Below are 15,299 nucleotides of genomic sequence, written 5' to 3'. Positions count from 1 at the left end.
CAGCCAAGTTTAATTACCCAAAACTTTCACTTTCCTCCGTGGACCCTTCGTCAGCCCCCCACCGCAGGGTCAGGAAACTGGCTTGGGCAGAGCAGTGGGTTCCCCGGGGACAGTGCCTCCCCTGCCGCCTCTCTGAAACACATCCGGTCCCGCACAGGATGGAGAGGGGCGCCGGGCGCGTTTGCTCGCTCGGGCCCATCCAATCCGGCGAGCCAGGTCAGAGCACCCCACCCGCAAGCCCGAGTCCCGGGGACAAAGGTGCAGCACACTCCTGTGCCTGGGGCCCGGGGCTCGGGGCTGCCCTCCGCCTAGCTGGCCCGGCGAATCTGAGCGCGGCGCCTGCCCACCGCGGGGGCCTCCCCGCCCCAGGCGCGCGCCCCGGGGGTGCCGCCGCGGGCCCGCCCCCTTCCTGCCTATCAGCTGCCGGGGTGGGCCCTCAGGCGGCCTCGCGCGCCCATTGGCTCTGACCGCCGCGGAGCCTAACGCCGAGAGGCGCTCCCATTGGCCCTGTGCGCCCTCACGTGACCGGGAGGATGGAGGGGGCGGTGGCGGCGGGGGGGGTCTCGGCGCAGCGAAAACAAAGATGGCGGCCGCGCCGGGTTCGGTGGCCGCGGCGGCTGCGGGGCTACGTGCGGGCCGGGCCCTGTGAGGCGGCGGCGGCGGGAGCGGGGTTTGCGGGGTCGCGGCGGCGGCGAGAGGGCGGCGGGAGCGCGCGGCGCCGGTAACTTCAGCTGCAGGAGCGTGCCGGCAGCCGCACGCCGGGCCGGCCGGCCGCGCCGCGATGTCCGGCGCAGAGGAGGCCGGCGGGGGCGGCCCGGCCGCCGGGCCCGCCGGCGCCGTGCCAGCCGGGGTCGGGGTCGGAGCTGGGCCTGGGGCGGCCGCGGGGCCGGCGGCGGCGGCACTGGGCGAGGCGGCGGGGCCTGGGCTCCCGGACGAGGCGGGCCTGGCCGGTGCCCGGCAGCTGCAGCTGCAGGAGGCGGCCGGCGACCCCGACGCGCCGCCGAAGAAGCGGCTGCGGGCGGCCGAGGCGGCCGAGGCGGCGGCGGCGGCGGCGGCGGCGGCCGGCAGCGGAAAGCTGGAGGAGCGGCTCTACTCTGTGCTGTGCTGCACCGTCTGCCTGGACCTGCCCAAGGCCTCCGTGTACCAGGTAGGGCCGCCGGCCCGACCCCGACCCGGCCCGGGGCTCGAACCCCTGCCGCGGCCGCCCCCAGGTACTGCGTTGGCCCGAGGCCCGGCCCGGAGGCCCGGCCCGGAGGCCCCGGGACCCACCACTAGGGAGCCCCCTCCTGTCCTCACATCTGCGTTCTTCCGCCGGCGGGTCTCCAGCGCCGATTCTGAAGCTCCTATTCTCTTTTCCAGAGTTTTTCATTTCTGCCCTGAATCCCCCTTTTCCGTGCTCTGATTACCGTATCTTCCGATGTAGGTCTGAATCGGTTGTCTGCTACCTAGACTCCCGTATCTTCTCCACATTCCCCCGCTGCTGCCCCTCCTCACCATCCCATCCCGCCATCTCAAGCTGACCCCAGCCAGGTCTGGTGACAGGTTCATTGCCCCCACTCGTAAGTCCTCTGGGCCCAGGGAGCCCCTGGGCTCTCCCTTTCACCTAGAGCTTCTCTATCCTTTTGGCAGCCACACCCCCAAGGCTACCTTTTCCCCTCCTGTACCCTTTTACTCTGTACTTGCTTCTCTCTGCCCCATGGAAGGCTCCTGGCGTCCTTGGCCATTTCCCTCCCAAAGAGCATTGAGGAGAGGCAGGACCATTTCTTTTTCCTCTCCTTGCCCTTCCCTTCACCCTTGGCTGGATGAGCTGTCTGCATCAAGACCCACAGAGTGCCCCTCCCATGAAACAGCAAAGCAGATCTCTGAGCTGAGACCTTATGTGGTCCCGTCCTTTATCTCTACTCTTCTCGAGTCCTGCTGAAGAATAAGGAATGAAACTGTTTTGGTTTCCCATTGGCTTTGTTTACATTTATGGGAGCTGGAAGTGGGTGGTGGGCTTGTACTCTTTCTTTTCAAGCTCGGAGCCTGACCAGGGAGTCACTTTTGTAGCCAGCACCTTTCATAAGGGGCTGGTCTGGGTGCCACTTCTCCTACTTCTGGAGCTCCAAGTCGTTCTGTTTTCTGTTGGAAGTTTGTTTAGGAGGACCCTAATGTGCCTGGACAATGGGGAGAGGAAAGGGGTTGGAGGGGAAGTAGGTTGAGCTGTCTGGGGAGAGGACACTGGCTCTCAACTGACTCTCCTGGGACTCGGAAAGCTGCTGGCCAGAGGCCCTGGCTTGCGAATCCTGTGGCCTCCTGGCCCAGCGCCAGCTAGAGGAACACTTCTAACAGCTGCTGGCTCCCAGAGCAGCAGTCACCACCCAGCCTCAGGTCCCCTCCGGATCTCCTCACTTTCCAGCCCCTTTTCCACAACTTTGTAATTCTTTCTGGTGGAAGAATTACTTGCTTGGGCCTTGAGTGAGAGACGAGGGGGCTGAGACCATGGTAGGGATCTGAGAGGAATTCAAGAATCTCCTTGTCTCCTCTTCCCATGGGTGGATTGGAACAGGCGCCTCACAGGAGAGGATGGGCCACACGGTGCTGGCTCTTAGTCCACTCTGCCCCACAACTGTGGCTGGCCTAGCACAGCCAGAGTTGAGGTGGCCCAGCCTCTGAGCCGGCTGGTTCAAACCGGCTGGACCTGCGCTATGCTGGGAGCTCAGTTCCTTCCTGGGCAGGCTCTGGTGGGGAGTGAGGCACTGGGGCCTCGAGGGCTCTGCTCTGTTCCTTGTGAGCCAGCTGGGATGAGGGCCACAGGTGCTGATGCCCAGCTGCAGGTTTGGCTTCTCACCCAGCTACCACCCCACTCTCCAGGTGACACCTGGGTCTTGGTTACAAGGGTGTTTCCATTACGTCTCTAGAGTCCTGGAGAAGCTCTAGGATGTGCTGTCAGTAGGACAGCCTTGCCTCTCAGGGGTTGATTGGAGCCCTGCTCCAGGCCTCATTGGCTGCACACAGACTTGACGTGTTACATGGGTGGGGTGTGGGGTGAGAATGCACCATGGTGCTGTGCTGGGGAAGGAGGGACAGCTCGTTGTGACCCCTCAGGCTCCGACTCTGCTGCAGGCGGTGTCTCACTTGATCCTACCAGTGGCCCTGTGTGCAGTCATTTTTGCTGTCCACGTTTTACTGATGGGGGTGTCAAGGGGCAGATCGGGATGGGCCTGCAAGCCCTGGGCCATTTTGCCTGATTGGCATCAGAGGTGGGTCTGCTCCCTGGGGGTCCAGTCTTGGATGGTGTGGGCCATGCAAGCTGCTTCAGAATGTGTTGGGTTCCCCTCACTGGCTTGGCCCCTTGTCTTGGGCTGGGTCTCTGGCTAAGGCCTGTTGATTGGTAGCTATCTAGTGAGCAGATCTCAGGTGGTCAATGTGTCCTGCCCTCTACTCCTGCTGGCAGTGTCCTGCCTGAATCTAGCAGGACATAACTCGGGAGCGCACCAGCCACACTGTGTGCCGTGGGTGCTGGCTCAGATGGCCAGGGGCCAGGGCTGGGTGGTGTGCCCAGCTCTGGGGTGAAAAGAGGAGCAGGAGGCTGTGTTTAGCTGGTGTGCTAAGCCTGATTTGGTAACCCGAGACCTGCCCTCCAGCTCTCCCTCCAACCTGCTAGGGCCCCCTGGTGTGGCGCGAGCTCCCTTCTGTGTGAGTGGGCAGGTTGGGGACCTCTTTCAGGTGTCACATCAGGGCCAGCACAGGCAGCTGTCTCCCTGCCATGGCCAGCACTGCGCCAGGGCTGCAGCAGGTACAGCAGGAGTATCAGCTTTGATGTCCTCACGTGGGTGTGGGGTGTGCCCATTGTGACAGGCCTGACGAGGTACACAGTCAACTCCTGGAGTCCTGGGCAGGCGTGCAGGTGGGCAGCAGGCAGGCTGGAGGCGCAAAAAGGACACCACCAGGGACTCCCGGCCTCCCAGGCTGCCAGGCAGCACTGCACCACTGGCTCTGGGCACAGCCTGGGCTGAGTGACCCACCACCTCTGCTGTGGACAGTTATCAGCGCCTGATCCTTGACTCCTCCCTGGTCTCCCCTTGCTGGCCCCATCCTCAGCACAGAGCTGGCCCTGACCCTTCCTGCTTGGTCTGAGCCCTGAGCCCTGACCCCCGTGTGGAAGAAGTACTGCACGTCTCCCACCCCCACAGGATTGTCCTCTGCCCCCTATGCACCCCCTTGCCTGGAGAGACCTCCCATCTGTCTGTCCACCTCTGCTCTCCTAGGCCCAACCAAGGCAGCCCTGACTCCGACGCCCCCGCCCACTGCTGTGAGCCTGCCCTTTCTCCCCCAGAGTGCTTCCCTCCCCCGAACACTCCCACCATCTGCTTGTAGGGACCAGTCATGTCCTGCTATGCACCTTACCCAAACTCAGTGCAGGATCTGGCCGTGGGGATGGTTACTTGCTGGACAGTCATGTTGTAAAGCGGGCCTGGGTGGCAGGCAAGGCAGCTCTCAGGTAGGGTGAGGGCACTCTGGCCACTAGGCCCACCAGGAATTGAGGCTGCAGTGACAGTGGACAGAGAACACCCTGCCCGGGCTGCCCAGGCCCTTCATCGGTACCCTGCAGTGTGGGAGGACAGGCCCAGGGGCTCAGCCCCAAGACTATTGAGGGCCCAGGCCAGCTGTCTGTGTTGATGTACTATCTGCTCTTTCTGAGTGTTGCTTAAGGAACTCCCTGTGAGGCCTCCCTGGGGTGTGGGGGGGCCTCACCCAGGTGGCCTGGGCCCTCAGAGGCCTCTTCTCAGCTCCTGGGAGGCGATGGCAACAGCAGCACAGGGCTATAGCAGGTGTGTTCTTGGAGGTGAGGAAGGTTGTGGGAAAGAGCTTCTGGACATGCGTGGTTAGGTACCCGATAACTACACTGGTGAGGGGGAGGGCGGGTGGTTTCGGAAGACCCTGGCCAGGCACAAGCAGTGTTTGTGAGAGCTGGTAGGAGGCAGGAAGTGCTGCGTCGCCGGCCCTGATCTCGGGGTGGTGCTGCTGCAGAAGACCACGGGTTCCCAGTGACAGTGGGGCAGCAATTTCTGATTGAAGAGGTTGAGGAGAAGGGGGTTTCCTCAGGTGACACTGGGGGGCAGTGATGCTGGGCACCAGCACGGTGCAGGAGGAAGGATGGGTATTTTGGGGCTGGGTGGGCGGTGCTTTTGGGTTTTGTGTTACAGGGAATCCCTCAGTTATGCTTTGGAATCATGGCTGCCGCTGAGGCCTCTGGGTAACTGAACCTCTGGGTGGGCTGTGGGCTGGCCAGATGGGCCTGGGCATCTGTGCCCCAGGCCATTCAGGGAAAAGAGTGGAATGAGGGGTGCTCAGGGTATGTGAGGACCCCTAGGCATGAAAGTTTGTTTTAGGCCTGCTGGCCACAGGGCCAACTTGTCCCCGAGAGCTGGGAGGGGTCCATCTTTCAAGGCCTGCTTACAGTCCAGGCCTGGGGGCCAGGGCTGCCCCCTGTGGTTCTGATGGACCATCCAGTGCCCCTTTCTTCATCCTGAGAGAAGCTGACAAAGAGGCCTCTGGCACAGGGAGGGTGGACTGCTGGTGTCTCAGTGCAGAGGCGCATCCACTGGCTCCTGGTCACCATGGTGGGGAGACGAGGGGTGGGCTTCTGCTGAAATCACAGTGCTGTGCCTGGAGTCCCTTCCAAGGTGGAAGGAGGGGCCGTGGGACAGTGGCATCTGTTCGACACTTGCTGCATGCCTGGTGACACGTGCTATCCTGTGTCACCTCACGAGCATGGTGTGAGGCCAGCCTATCGTCAGTGCCTACAGATGAGTAGGCTAAGGCCCAGGGAGGAGGTGACCAGCCTGAGGGCACACTGCTGGTAAGCTGGGCTGGGTGGCCAGCAGTGCCCGCTCGCAGGGGCAACTGTTCCGCCCTGGTCTTTCGGGCTGAGGGGCCCCTGCAGACCTGTGTGGTGGGAGGTGCCAGCCAGGCCCTGGCGCGTGGCATGCGTGGACTCTCAGTAGTGCCATGAGCTATGCTGTCCACTGGTGCAGTGGCTCTGGGCCTGGCTTCTAGCTAGGTGGTGGCAAAAAAGTGGGGGGGGTCAGCCCAGCCCTGCCCTCAAATGGCAGCTGAGGTAGTGGCTGCCCTGTGGCTGGGCTGCACACAAAGAGACAGGTTTTGCTCGGGAAGCTGTGGGCCCAATAGCAGGTGGGGGGCTTTGGAGCATGGTGACCACCTTCCATGGAGAGACCTGGGTTGAAAGTTAGGCAGGCCAACAGTCTGGTGTCCACTAGCCTGGCATCCTCGGGGTGGCTTGTCCCTTGGCTAAGCCAGTGGCACCTGTGAACGTCGTGTCAGCTCATGACGTTCCAACACAGCCAAGCTGTTAGGGTTGCAGGGGCAGTGAACCCATCCCTCCCAGAGCTCCTGGACTCCCTCTGGAAGTCCGGCGGGGCCCAGAGGAGGGCAGAGTCAAGGCACCCAGAACTAGCATCCCATCCACTTATGATGTAGCCAGCTCAGGCCAGTGACCGAATGAGCTGAACTCGTGTTGGAATCTAGAGGAGAGGAGCAGTGTGGTGGGGGTGACGGGCATAGAGGGCCCCGGCTGGGAGCTGAGTCTTGGAGCCAGGGCCTGAGGAAGGGCCCACCAGGTCTGTTCTCTTCTTCCTCTGATGTGGCCCTGGGATGATGGCAGGGCATGGTGCTGGGGCCCCCAGCTAGGCCTGGACTCAGTCCTGAGTCGCTCACAGTGGCAAGGCAGGCCTGGACGCATGGGACGCAGGTACCCCAGCCCTGCTTGGGGAACCTGGGCTGGGCGGAGAGCCCTGGAGCAGCTGTGCAGCTCCTCCTCTGAGAGGCATCTGTGGAGCTTCAGGCCCTGGGAGGGCGTGGGGTTTCAGGGTAGGGGACGTGGTGGGTATTAGGAGCCTCACCAAGCACAGTGCTGTATGTCTCAGCCTCACTCCAAGTAAGGGCAGGCACCTGAGGTTTCTCTCTCCCCCTGCCCCGCCACCTGGCCCTCCACTGCTCAGCTCCCGCCTTTGAGGAGCAGTGACAGGCCTCAGCCTGGGCCTTAGTGCTGAGCAGTCTAGCCCCACCTCTCTCCTGCCAGTCAGCTGTGGTCCAGGGTAGCCACAAAGGCCAAGGCTAGTGTGGGGCTTGGCCAGCGAGGGGCTCAGTGGCAAGTGGGGCTCCGAGGTGTGGGGGTAGCCCCAGGCACACAGGCCTCCCAGGAAAATGGATGTTGGATGTCCACTCGGGGGTGCAGGGCTGTGGCCACCAGGGGTACTTTGCCAAATGGGGCAGATGCAAGCCCTTGGCGCTGCTCTTGCATCTGCTGTGGGCCCAATGGCATGCCTGGGCATCTCGTCTGTGGGGCCCTGGGCAGGGTGACCTGGGCTCTGGTCTGTGACCTCCGTAGCCAGGTGGTAGCAGACAGCTCTTGTGCTGCCTGCCTGCCAGCTGGACTCCCCACACCTGTGGTTCCTCTGCTAACCCCAGGCGGAACGGGCCAGCCAGCTGTCCTTCCCTGCTCTTCCTTGGGCAGGCTGAGTCCTCACTTCCCACCCCGCAGCCAGCGTGCATTCTCCCACTGGCTGCCACACGGCCTGTTCCTTGGGCTAAGCTGGACCTGCTCCCTTCCTCACTGGATGCGTCTTAATTTTTGGCCTAATTCAGAACTTGAGACTTGAATGTGGCAAAGTCCATGGAGTTGGTGTGACTGAGTTCTGTGAGTAAAGCCTTTGCCCCAGCTGCTCAGTGTGTAGGACCCAGGCCTGGGACATGGGGCCATGCTCAGCCTCCATAGTGTTCTCCTCGGGGCCCATGGCCCTGAAACAGACACTAGAAGTTCAGTGAGCACTGACGGGGTCTCGGCACACATAGGTACGCCCCCCTTCCTTCTGTGCTGCATCCGGCTCTCAAAGGACCTGGGCCCCAAGGGACCCCTGGCCTGGTGGCTTTCTCAAGGTTCGCCCCAGCTGGTGAGACCCAGGCAGTGCTGGAGCAGCCTCTCGAAACAAAGCCTGTGCCTGTACTCAGGGCCGCATCTGCCCTGCCCCACTCCCTGCACCTGCCACAGGCCAGGCTAGAATGGGGAGCTGTCTGCTCCATAAGACACTTTGATTCCATGTGGGACTCCGTGGAACCAGTACCACCTTGAGGCCAGGGCCATAAGCCCTGTGTTTCCACTTGACAGGCAGAGTGGGCACTCTGGGGGTGTTGAACAAGAAAGAGACCCAGAATAGCAGCCGCCTGCCATCCACATGGACAGGGCCCCAGGGTCTGTCCTCAGCCCTGCAGACCCAGAAGTAGGTCTTACCTTAGGCCCCAAGGCAGACTGGCTCCGGCTAGCTGACTTCACATCGCCTGTGCCAACCCACCAGCCCCAGATCTGCAGCCCCTGCTCCTGCCCCCAAAGACACTTCCTCTGGCTCCTGGCAGACCTGGCCTCCCACCGGCCCTGCAGGTGGCTGGCCTCACTGGGCAGGTGATGGAGCCAGGGACCAGGACAGGGACTCATCTAAGCAGGTTCCTGTCTCTAGTGCAGATGACCTTTCTGAAGGCTGAGGAGCAGACGTGCTCACCTGGGCATGGGGGGAGCAGCGTCCGCCCCTCTGCTCAGCAGTGGCATACTGTGTGTGCCTATGCGGGCTGCCATCTGGGTACTCCTGTAGGTCCTGGAGTCAAGGGCTTGCAGGAGACTGGGGATGGGTCAGGCCTCAAGCCCTGGTATGGGCAAATTGACTACTTCCTGTGGGGTCTGCCTCAGTGAAGAGCCCCGACCTCGGCCTGCGACGGGGGCTACATCCTCAAGACGCCACATCTCTAGGGGAACCAAGTCGGCTATCCTTGGAGGGGCCCTGGGAAGAGAGCCACGTGTACCTCTGCCGCCAGCCAACCTGCCTGCCTGGAGTCCCCAGAGGATGGCAGCCTGGCTGGAGCTGCGGTGGTGGGCGCGTGCCTGGTCCTTCCAGGTCTGTGAGCATCATCTCCCTTTCCTTCTTCGCAGTGTACTAACGGTCACTTGATGTGCGCTGGCTGTTTTATCCACCTACTAGCAGATGCCCGGCTGAAGGAGGAACAGGCCACGTGCCCCAACTGCCGTTGTGAGATCAGTAAGAGCCTCTGCTGCCGGAACCTGGCCGTGGAGAAGGCTGTGAGTGAGCTGCCATCTGAGTGTGGCTTCTGCCTGCGCCAGTTTCCCCGCTCACTGCTGGAGCGGCACCAGAAGGAGGAGTGCCAGGACAGGTACCGCTGGTGCTGCGGGCCTGCCAGTCCTCGCTGCCCCAGCCTCAGGGGCCACGGGCCAGAGAAGGCCCTGTCACGGGTCCCCAGGCCTCCTCAGCTACCACCAGGGCTCTGCGTGAGGACGGGGTGGGGGCTGAGTCTGCACAGCAGCCTGGCTGAGGTCCTGTGGCTGCAGGGTGGCCTGGGAGGTCTCTCTGGCACCTAGTCCAGGTCATGGCTCTGAGGGACTGTTGGAGGGCCCCACCTGGCCCTAAGCTCCCTGTGGGGGGTAGTTGTCTTGGTCCTATGGCCACCAGCCCAGCCTTGGCTGGCCACTCACTTATACTGCTGCTCAGAAACGAGCCTTGGGTGCTGCTATGCAGGGCCGCCATCAGCACCGCTTACTGCCAAGCAGGGGACCACCCTGCAACTGGGGCCCTGACGGCACACTCCACACATCTGCTCCCTGCCTCTGTCCCTGCCTCTGTGTCACACACACACGCACACATGGTGAGCATGTCTAGGAGGTGGTGCGTGTGAGCGGGTAGGGCCTATTGCCACGGGGGTGCAGGCCCTGACCCTGCCATGCCGCCTTCCCTAGGGTTACCCAGTGCAAGTACAAGCGCATCGGCTGCCCGTGGCATGGCCCCTTCCATGAGTTGACAGCACACGAGGCCGCATGTGCCCACCCGACCAAGACAGGCAATGAGTTGATGGAGATTCTGGACGAGATGGACCAGGGCCGCCGCAAGGAGATGCAGCTTTACAACAGCATCTTCAGTTTGCTCAGCTTCGAAAAGATCGGCTACACAGGTGAGGCACCGCACGGCCCACTGCATGCAGCTTAGGCGGGGGCTGCTCACGGGCTGTGGGGGGAGCCCCTGCAAGGGCATGGCCATACCGCGGGGGATGCCTTGGGTGGAAGACGGCCGGAGACAGCAGACATCCGAGGGTGGGCTGGGCCTCAGGGTGCAGTTGCGTGATTCTCACAGGCCCCCACCATCCTCTCCACTGGCCGCCGCCCAGCAGGGGGGCATCCTCACTGCAAGGGGCTCCTCGGACTCGGAACAGGCAGTGTCTGACCAGAAGACAGGCGCATCTGTGGGAGGCCCAGGCAGCAGGCAAGAAGATGCTCATTGGGCCGTGCTTTGCTGGGCGGTCACTGTGGGGCCAGGCCTGAGGCCGGCACAAAGCTAAGAGGCTCCAGAACGAACTGAGTGCGCCAGCCTGAACTGCAGAACAGAGTGGACACCACAACCCAGCTGGCAGCTGGGCAGGCTCATGAGCCTCGTGGGCTTCCCGGCCTCCGTCTGCCTTCGGACGTGCCGGGGGCCAGGGCCCAGGACGAGCCCACCTGTGAGGAGCATGGAGCAGCTGCTGACGCCAGCCTGCACAGGGACACTGACCTCCATCCTGGCAGCCAACTCACAGTCTGAGTGGTCATGGGCAGCCAGTAGCCAGTCACACCTCACTGCCTGGGCCAGTCCATTAGGTGTGGGTTGTGTGTGCCCACGTGGTCGAGGGCCCACATGGCCTTAGACAGCAGCGGAGGCCACGGCCCCAGGTGGGTGCCGTGACCCAGGCAGTCCAGGCCTCTTGGGGTCCGGGTGGCTGGGCATGTGACAGGGGCGGGGCGGAGGCCCTGTCTGTGCAGGAAGGACTGGGCGCTGGCCCCTCCGCCATGGACTCGCCAGCCATAGTCTGCGGGCAGAGCTGAGAGGACTGTGCAGAAGGCAGGGGCTGCCATTGCCTCATGGACCCTCCGAGACAGCGACAGAGCCCCAGCCCCTAGCAAGAGGCCAGCCCTGGGTGCAGCTCACTGTGCAGGCAGGGTGGGTGCTGGGCGTCTGCCCACCGGCTTTGCTGGCAGCTCTGTATCGGAACCAATAAAGTGCACTTTTTCTCAGAACTGCACCCTGTCTGTGTGTCTGCTTGCCCCGCCCCATGGGCAGAAGCCTTTCCCTTGCCTGGGCTGGGCCTGGGGCAAGGGGACCACGTTGTCAGGGGCACCCTGGCCCTGGGCACTCGCTCGCCTCTGGCAGCCTCCAGACCAGTTCACGTGACCTCTGTCTGCAGTTGTTTCCCCCAAGGCGTATGTCTACGCCGTTTCTTTGCCACTGGGCCAGTAAAAAAACTGGGCCAGTAGAGCACATTGAATGTCCTCCGGTAAGTGCTCTTCCCACCTGCCCTGCCCACTCTGACTGCCACCCCTGCCCTGTCTGTCTCTGCAGAGGTCCAGTTCCGGCCATACCGCACGGACGACTTCATCACACGCCTCTACTATGAGACGCCCCGGTTCACAGTGCTGAACCAGACGTGGGTCCTGAAGGCTCGAGTGAACGACTCAGAGCGCAACCCCAACCTGTCATGCAAGCGCACCCTCTCCTTCCAGCTCATCCTCAAGAGCAAGGTCAACGCGCCCTTGGAGTGCTCCTTCCTGCTGCTCAAGGGCCCTTACGACGATGTGAAGATCAACCCCGTCATCTACCACTTCGTGTTCACCAATGAGAGCAACGAGACCGACTACGTGCCGCTGCCCATCACCGACTCGGTGGAGTGCAACAAGCTGCTGGCCGCCAAGAACATAAACCTGCGGCTCTTCCTGTTCCAAATCCAGAAGTAGCCGCACCGCAGGGACGCCAGGCCAACTGCAGCCGCCGGTCATTTCAGCAACAGGGACGCCAGGCCGACTGCAGCCGCCACAGGCGCATTTCACACCCGGTCATTTCAGCAACAGGGACGCCAGGCCGACTGCAGCCGCCACAGGCGCATTTCACACCCGGTCATTTCAGCAAAAGGAGGAAAGCATGAACCAAAACACATCGGGAAAAGTCTGCATGCACGTGGGACGTGTGGCAGCCACGTCTCCACCCTGCCTTGCCTGCAGGTGGCAGAGGAGACACCTGAGCCCTGGAGGGTCGCAGGGCGGGCACAGTGTGAGTCGCCTGGACTGTGTTCCCGGCGGCAGTGTGGCGCGCCCTTCTGTGGCTCCACGCTCAGCTCCGGGCTGGCTTGGGTCCTTGCTGACTGCAGAAGGCGTATTTGGTTGCAATTAAAAAGCCTCCCTTGCTTCCTACTTTTTGTTTTGTTGGAGGGGAAGGTGTGGCCGCGAGTGGACAGCGCGGAAGCCCAGCTCTGGTGTGGCCTGGAGCCTGACAGCACATGGGACGCAACACGAGTCAGCCTGCCCTGCCCATCATCTGCGCCCTGTGTGCCCCCCAAGAGACTTGAGATACCACCCCCACCCTGTCACGGGGCGCAAACAGCAGGAGAGTTGGGCGGTCCCCCGCTCTGGAGGGGACTGACCAGGGCCACCTGTCCAGCCCACCCAGGGAGGCAGGACTGGCCACCAGGGCTCAGCAGACGTTTTCGGAATGCAGGGTGAAATTCTGTCTCTTCCTAGGAAAAAAATTAAACTTTCCAGGCTCTTCTATAGATTATGCAATTTAGCAAGAAAATCCATTTTCTATCTCCAGCCCCAAGGCCCAGCGTCCCCAGGCTCCAGGCTGTGGAGAGAGCTCTGGGGGCCACAAGTGGCAGAGCAGGCCTGGCTGAGAGAGGGTCCATCGAGGAGGTTGGAGTTCCTGGCCCCTCACCTAAAGGAGGCCGGCTCTTCCCAGTCTGTGTGGTGGCAGCTGGCTAGTTCCCTTAGGCTGGGTGTGCGCAGGGGCCAGGGCAGAAGGAGCCTGTACTGGAGGGGCTGACCAGGGTGTCTTTGTTTCCCCTGGGACCCTCAGCGCCCCTGAGAAGGATAAAGCCCCCTGTCATTTAGGAGAAGTGGCTGTTCTGCCATAGTTTTGTGTTACTTCGATACCAAAGAACCGGGGTTCCTCTGCCCCCATGCCTGCCTGGGTGACGCCTGCAGAGAAGGTGGCCTGGGGTGCCTACCTGGGAGCGGGGGCAGCCCCCTGCCTATGGGTACAGCACTGCTGACCCAGCTGGCCCCTCCAGAGGAGGGTCTGAGCAGGACACCTGGGCCTGGCAGTGGGCCCACCCATCGTGGACAGCCAAGGGGGGCATTTGGTGGACAGAGGGGCTGTGGAGTGGGGCACTGAGCCCAGATCCCTGAGCACAGCTGGGTGGACATGGCCTCCATGTTGGGCCTCCATTCCTGGGTGCCGTTTGCCCCTCGCTGTCTAGTAGTTAGCTTCTCAGAGCTGTTGACAAGAAGCTCGTCTGGGTTTTGTTCACAGCCAAGCATCGAGGGGAATGTTACCTCCCACACCAAGGTAGAAAAGGTACGCTAGGTTTCCAAGCTGCTGCTGCTGCACAGAAAGATCTTCCGTGCAGCTCTGGGCTGCAAGACTGACTCGGGGCTCCCTGTGTGAGTCCCACTAACTCGGGCCACCCACCGAGCACTATCCACCACGGGGTTGCACCCCTGCTCCCAGCCGCCCCTCAGGGCAGAGGACGGCACTCAGGGTAGACGGTGTCTTTCAGGGTTGTGTGGGTGGCACGCTGGCCCTTGGGGCCTTGTGTTTCTTGGGGGCTGTGCCACACTTATCTCAGTGTCTCAAGAGTGTTTCAGGATTCTAAAGCGACTGTGTTGGGGGATTGCTCCTGTCCACGTGTGTGTGGGTGCCTGTGAGAGAGGGATTCAGGCAGAAAGCCAACCTGGTGGGTGTCCTAGGTGGGGAGGGGGTGCTGGGTGTGTCCCATAGTTGGCTTTGCTGGGCATAGCCAGGCTGGGATGGTGGCCTGGGGGTGTGCTACCTGGGAGGGCTTGGGGCAGCAGGTCTCTTGTGTGCAGGTAAATGGATGTGGCTGCTTTGGGGGCTGAGGATAAACACCTGCCTGGAGGAGGGGGAATCCGAGGCTGGCTGAGCAGTCTTGGAGGCAGGTGGCCCTGTGGGGAGAGAGGGCAGGATATGCACAGTCCCCTACTTTGGGCAGCTGGGCCGCCAGGGTAAGCAGGCAGTGTCCAAGGTCTGGGCGAGGCCCCATGGGAACGTGCTATGTGTCTGCAGGAGTGTTGCCGCATTGTCCCCTCCCTCCCTCAAAGTTCACCAAAAGCTGAGCCTTACAGCCTGGTCGACCAGGTACCCTGGAAGATTGTAGTATACCCCTTGCCACCACTGGGAGGGGGGCACCCTGAGCAACTGGCAGCACAGCCACCGTGGGTAATGGACTTACTGGCAAATGTCACGTCCTTGTCGTCCCCTGACCTGCATCATCTCAGCCTCCCGACCTCCTTCACTGCCCTCTCATCCCTTGAGGATCGGGGGTGCCTCAAGGGGAGAGGGAGAGAGTGGCCCTTACCCTGTGAACACTACACCCCTCAGTTTGCCCAAAGTGAGAAATTTACAAAAATAATAAAAATAATTTTTTTAAGAGTGAGCGAGAGGCGTTTTTACCCCTGTTGGCAATGACTCACATGTCACTTTTGTGGTCTGTGTTCTCTGGAAGTTTTGTGTATGTAACTGTAGTTTAAAAAAGTATTCCAAACCACATCCTGTCTGTGTTTCCTTAAGAGAAGCCAGCCCCCATGGATGGGCACCCCCTTGCCAGGGGTCGACAGTCCCTGTCGCCCACCAGTCTCTGGCCACCATTCCCTGGCCTCTGGCAGCACCACCTCGTATACAAATCCCTATCTGGTCAGTGGGGAAATAGACAAGGAGTAGTTGGAGCCTCCCCTACGCCCCTTCCTCTGAGTGGCCGTGTCCCCCAGACCCTTCACTGAGCCAGCCTCACACCTTACGCCACCCTCCCAGTGGCTGCCTTGGCGCCAGCTGTGCTTTGGGTTGGCAAGGGGGTGGTGTAAGTCTCCCTGTCCTTACTCCCACACCCAGGCTGGGCAGAGCCTCTCCTGCCCAAGAGGAAGACTACCTGGATCAAGCATCCACCTCAAGTGGTGGCCGGCACCTGTACGGCTCCACCAGTAAGCTTCTGCACTATACCTGGAGCCCAGGCTCTGCTGCCCATCAGCCTGGGCAGGAGGTAGCCATCCCTAGACCCAGGAGCCCAGGCTGAGCTGCCATTGGCCACCGCTGTCTACCCGGGGGGCCGAGGGTTTTACCCCATTGGGCCTGTTTTGGTTATGGGAGAAACGCGTGTATTCCTGCCCCCCGGACCTCAGTGGGAGCTCTGCACCCACCTGC

The 15,299-nt window shown here is 62.0% G+C and overlaps 1 protein-coding gene across 4 annotated transcripts; it reads left to right on the top strand.

The window, feature by feature from the left end:
* Positions 1–766: 766 nt before the first annotated feature.
* Positions 767–15,174, top strand: ZFTRAF1 (zinc finger TRAF-type containing 1). 4 transcript variants are annotated; one of them, XM_064268268.1, is made up of 4 exons: positions 767–1,147; positions 8,984–9,222; positions 9,803–10,014; positions 11,433–15,174. In XM_064268268.1, exons 1-4 carry the CDS (start codon positions 782–784, stop codon positions 11,822–11,824), a joined length of 1,209 nt encoding a protein of 402 aa, XP_064124338.1. In that variant the 5' UTR covers positions 767–781; the 3' UTR covers positions 11,825–15,174. The 4 variants fall into 4 exon arrangements, with proteins under 4 accessions (XP_064124338.1, XP_064124341.1, XP_064124340.1 ...); XM_064268271.1 differs by lacking the exon at positions 11,433–15,174 and adding an exon at positions 10,231–11,110; XM_064268270.1 differs by lacking the exon at positions 11,433–15,174 and adding an exon at positions 10,228–11,110.
* The last annotated feature ends 125 nt before the right edge of the window (positions 15,175–15,299 follow it).

The sequence above is a fragment of the Loxodonta africana genome, chromosome 14, assembly GCF_030014295.1.
Source record: "Loxodonta africana isolate mLoxAfr1 chromosome 14, mLoxAfr1.hap2, whole genome shotgun sequence".
Taxonomy (NCBI): Eukaryota; Metazoa; Chordata; class Mammalia; order Proboscidea; family Elephantidae; genus Loxodonta; species Loxodonta africana.
Note: the sequence above shows the minus strand (reverse complement) of the source record. Positions and strands in the feature narration are given on the sequence as shown.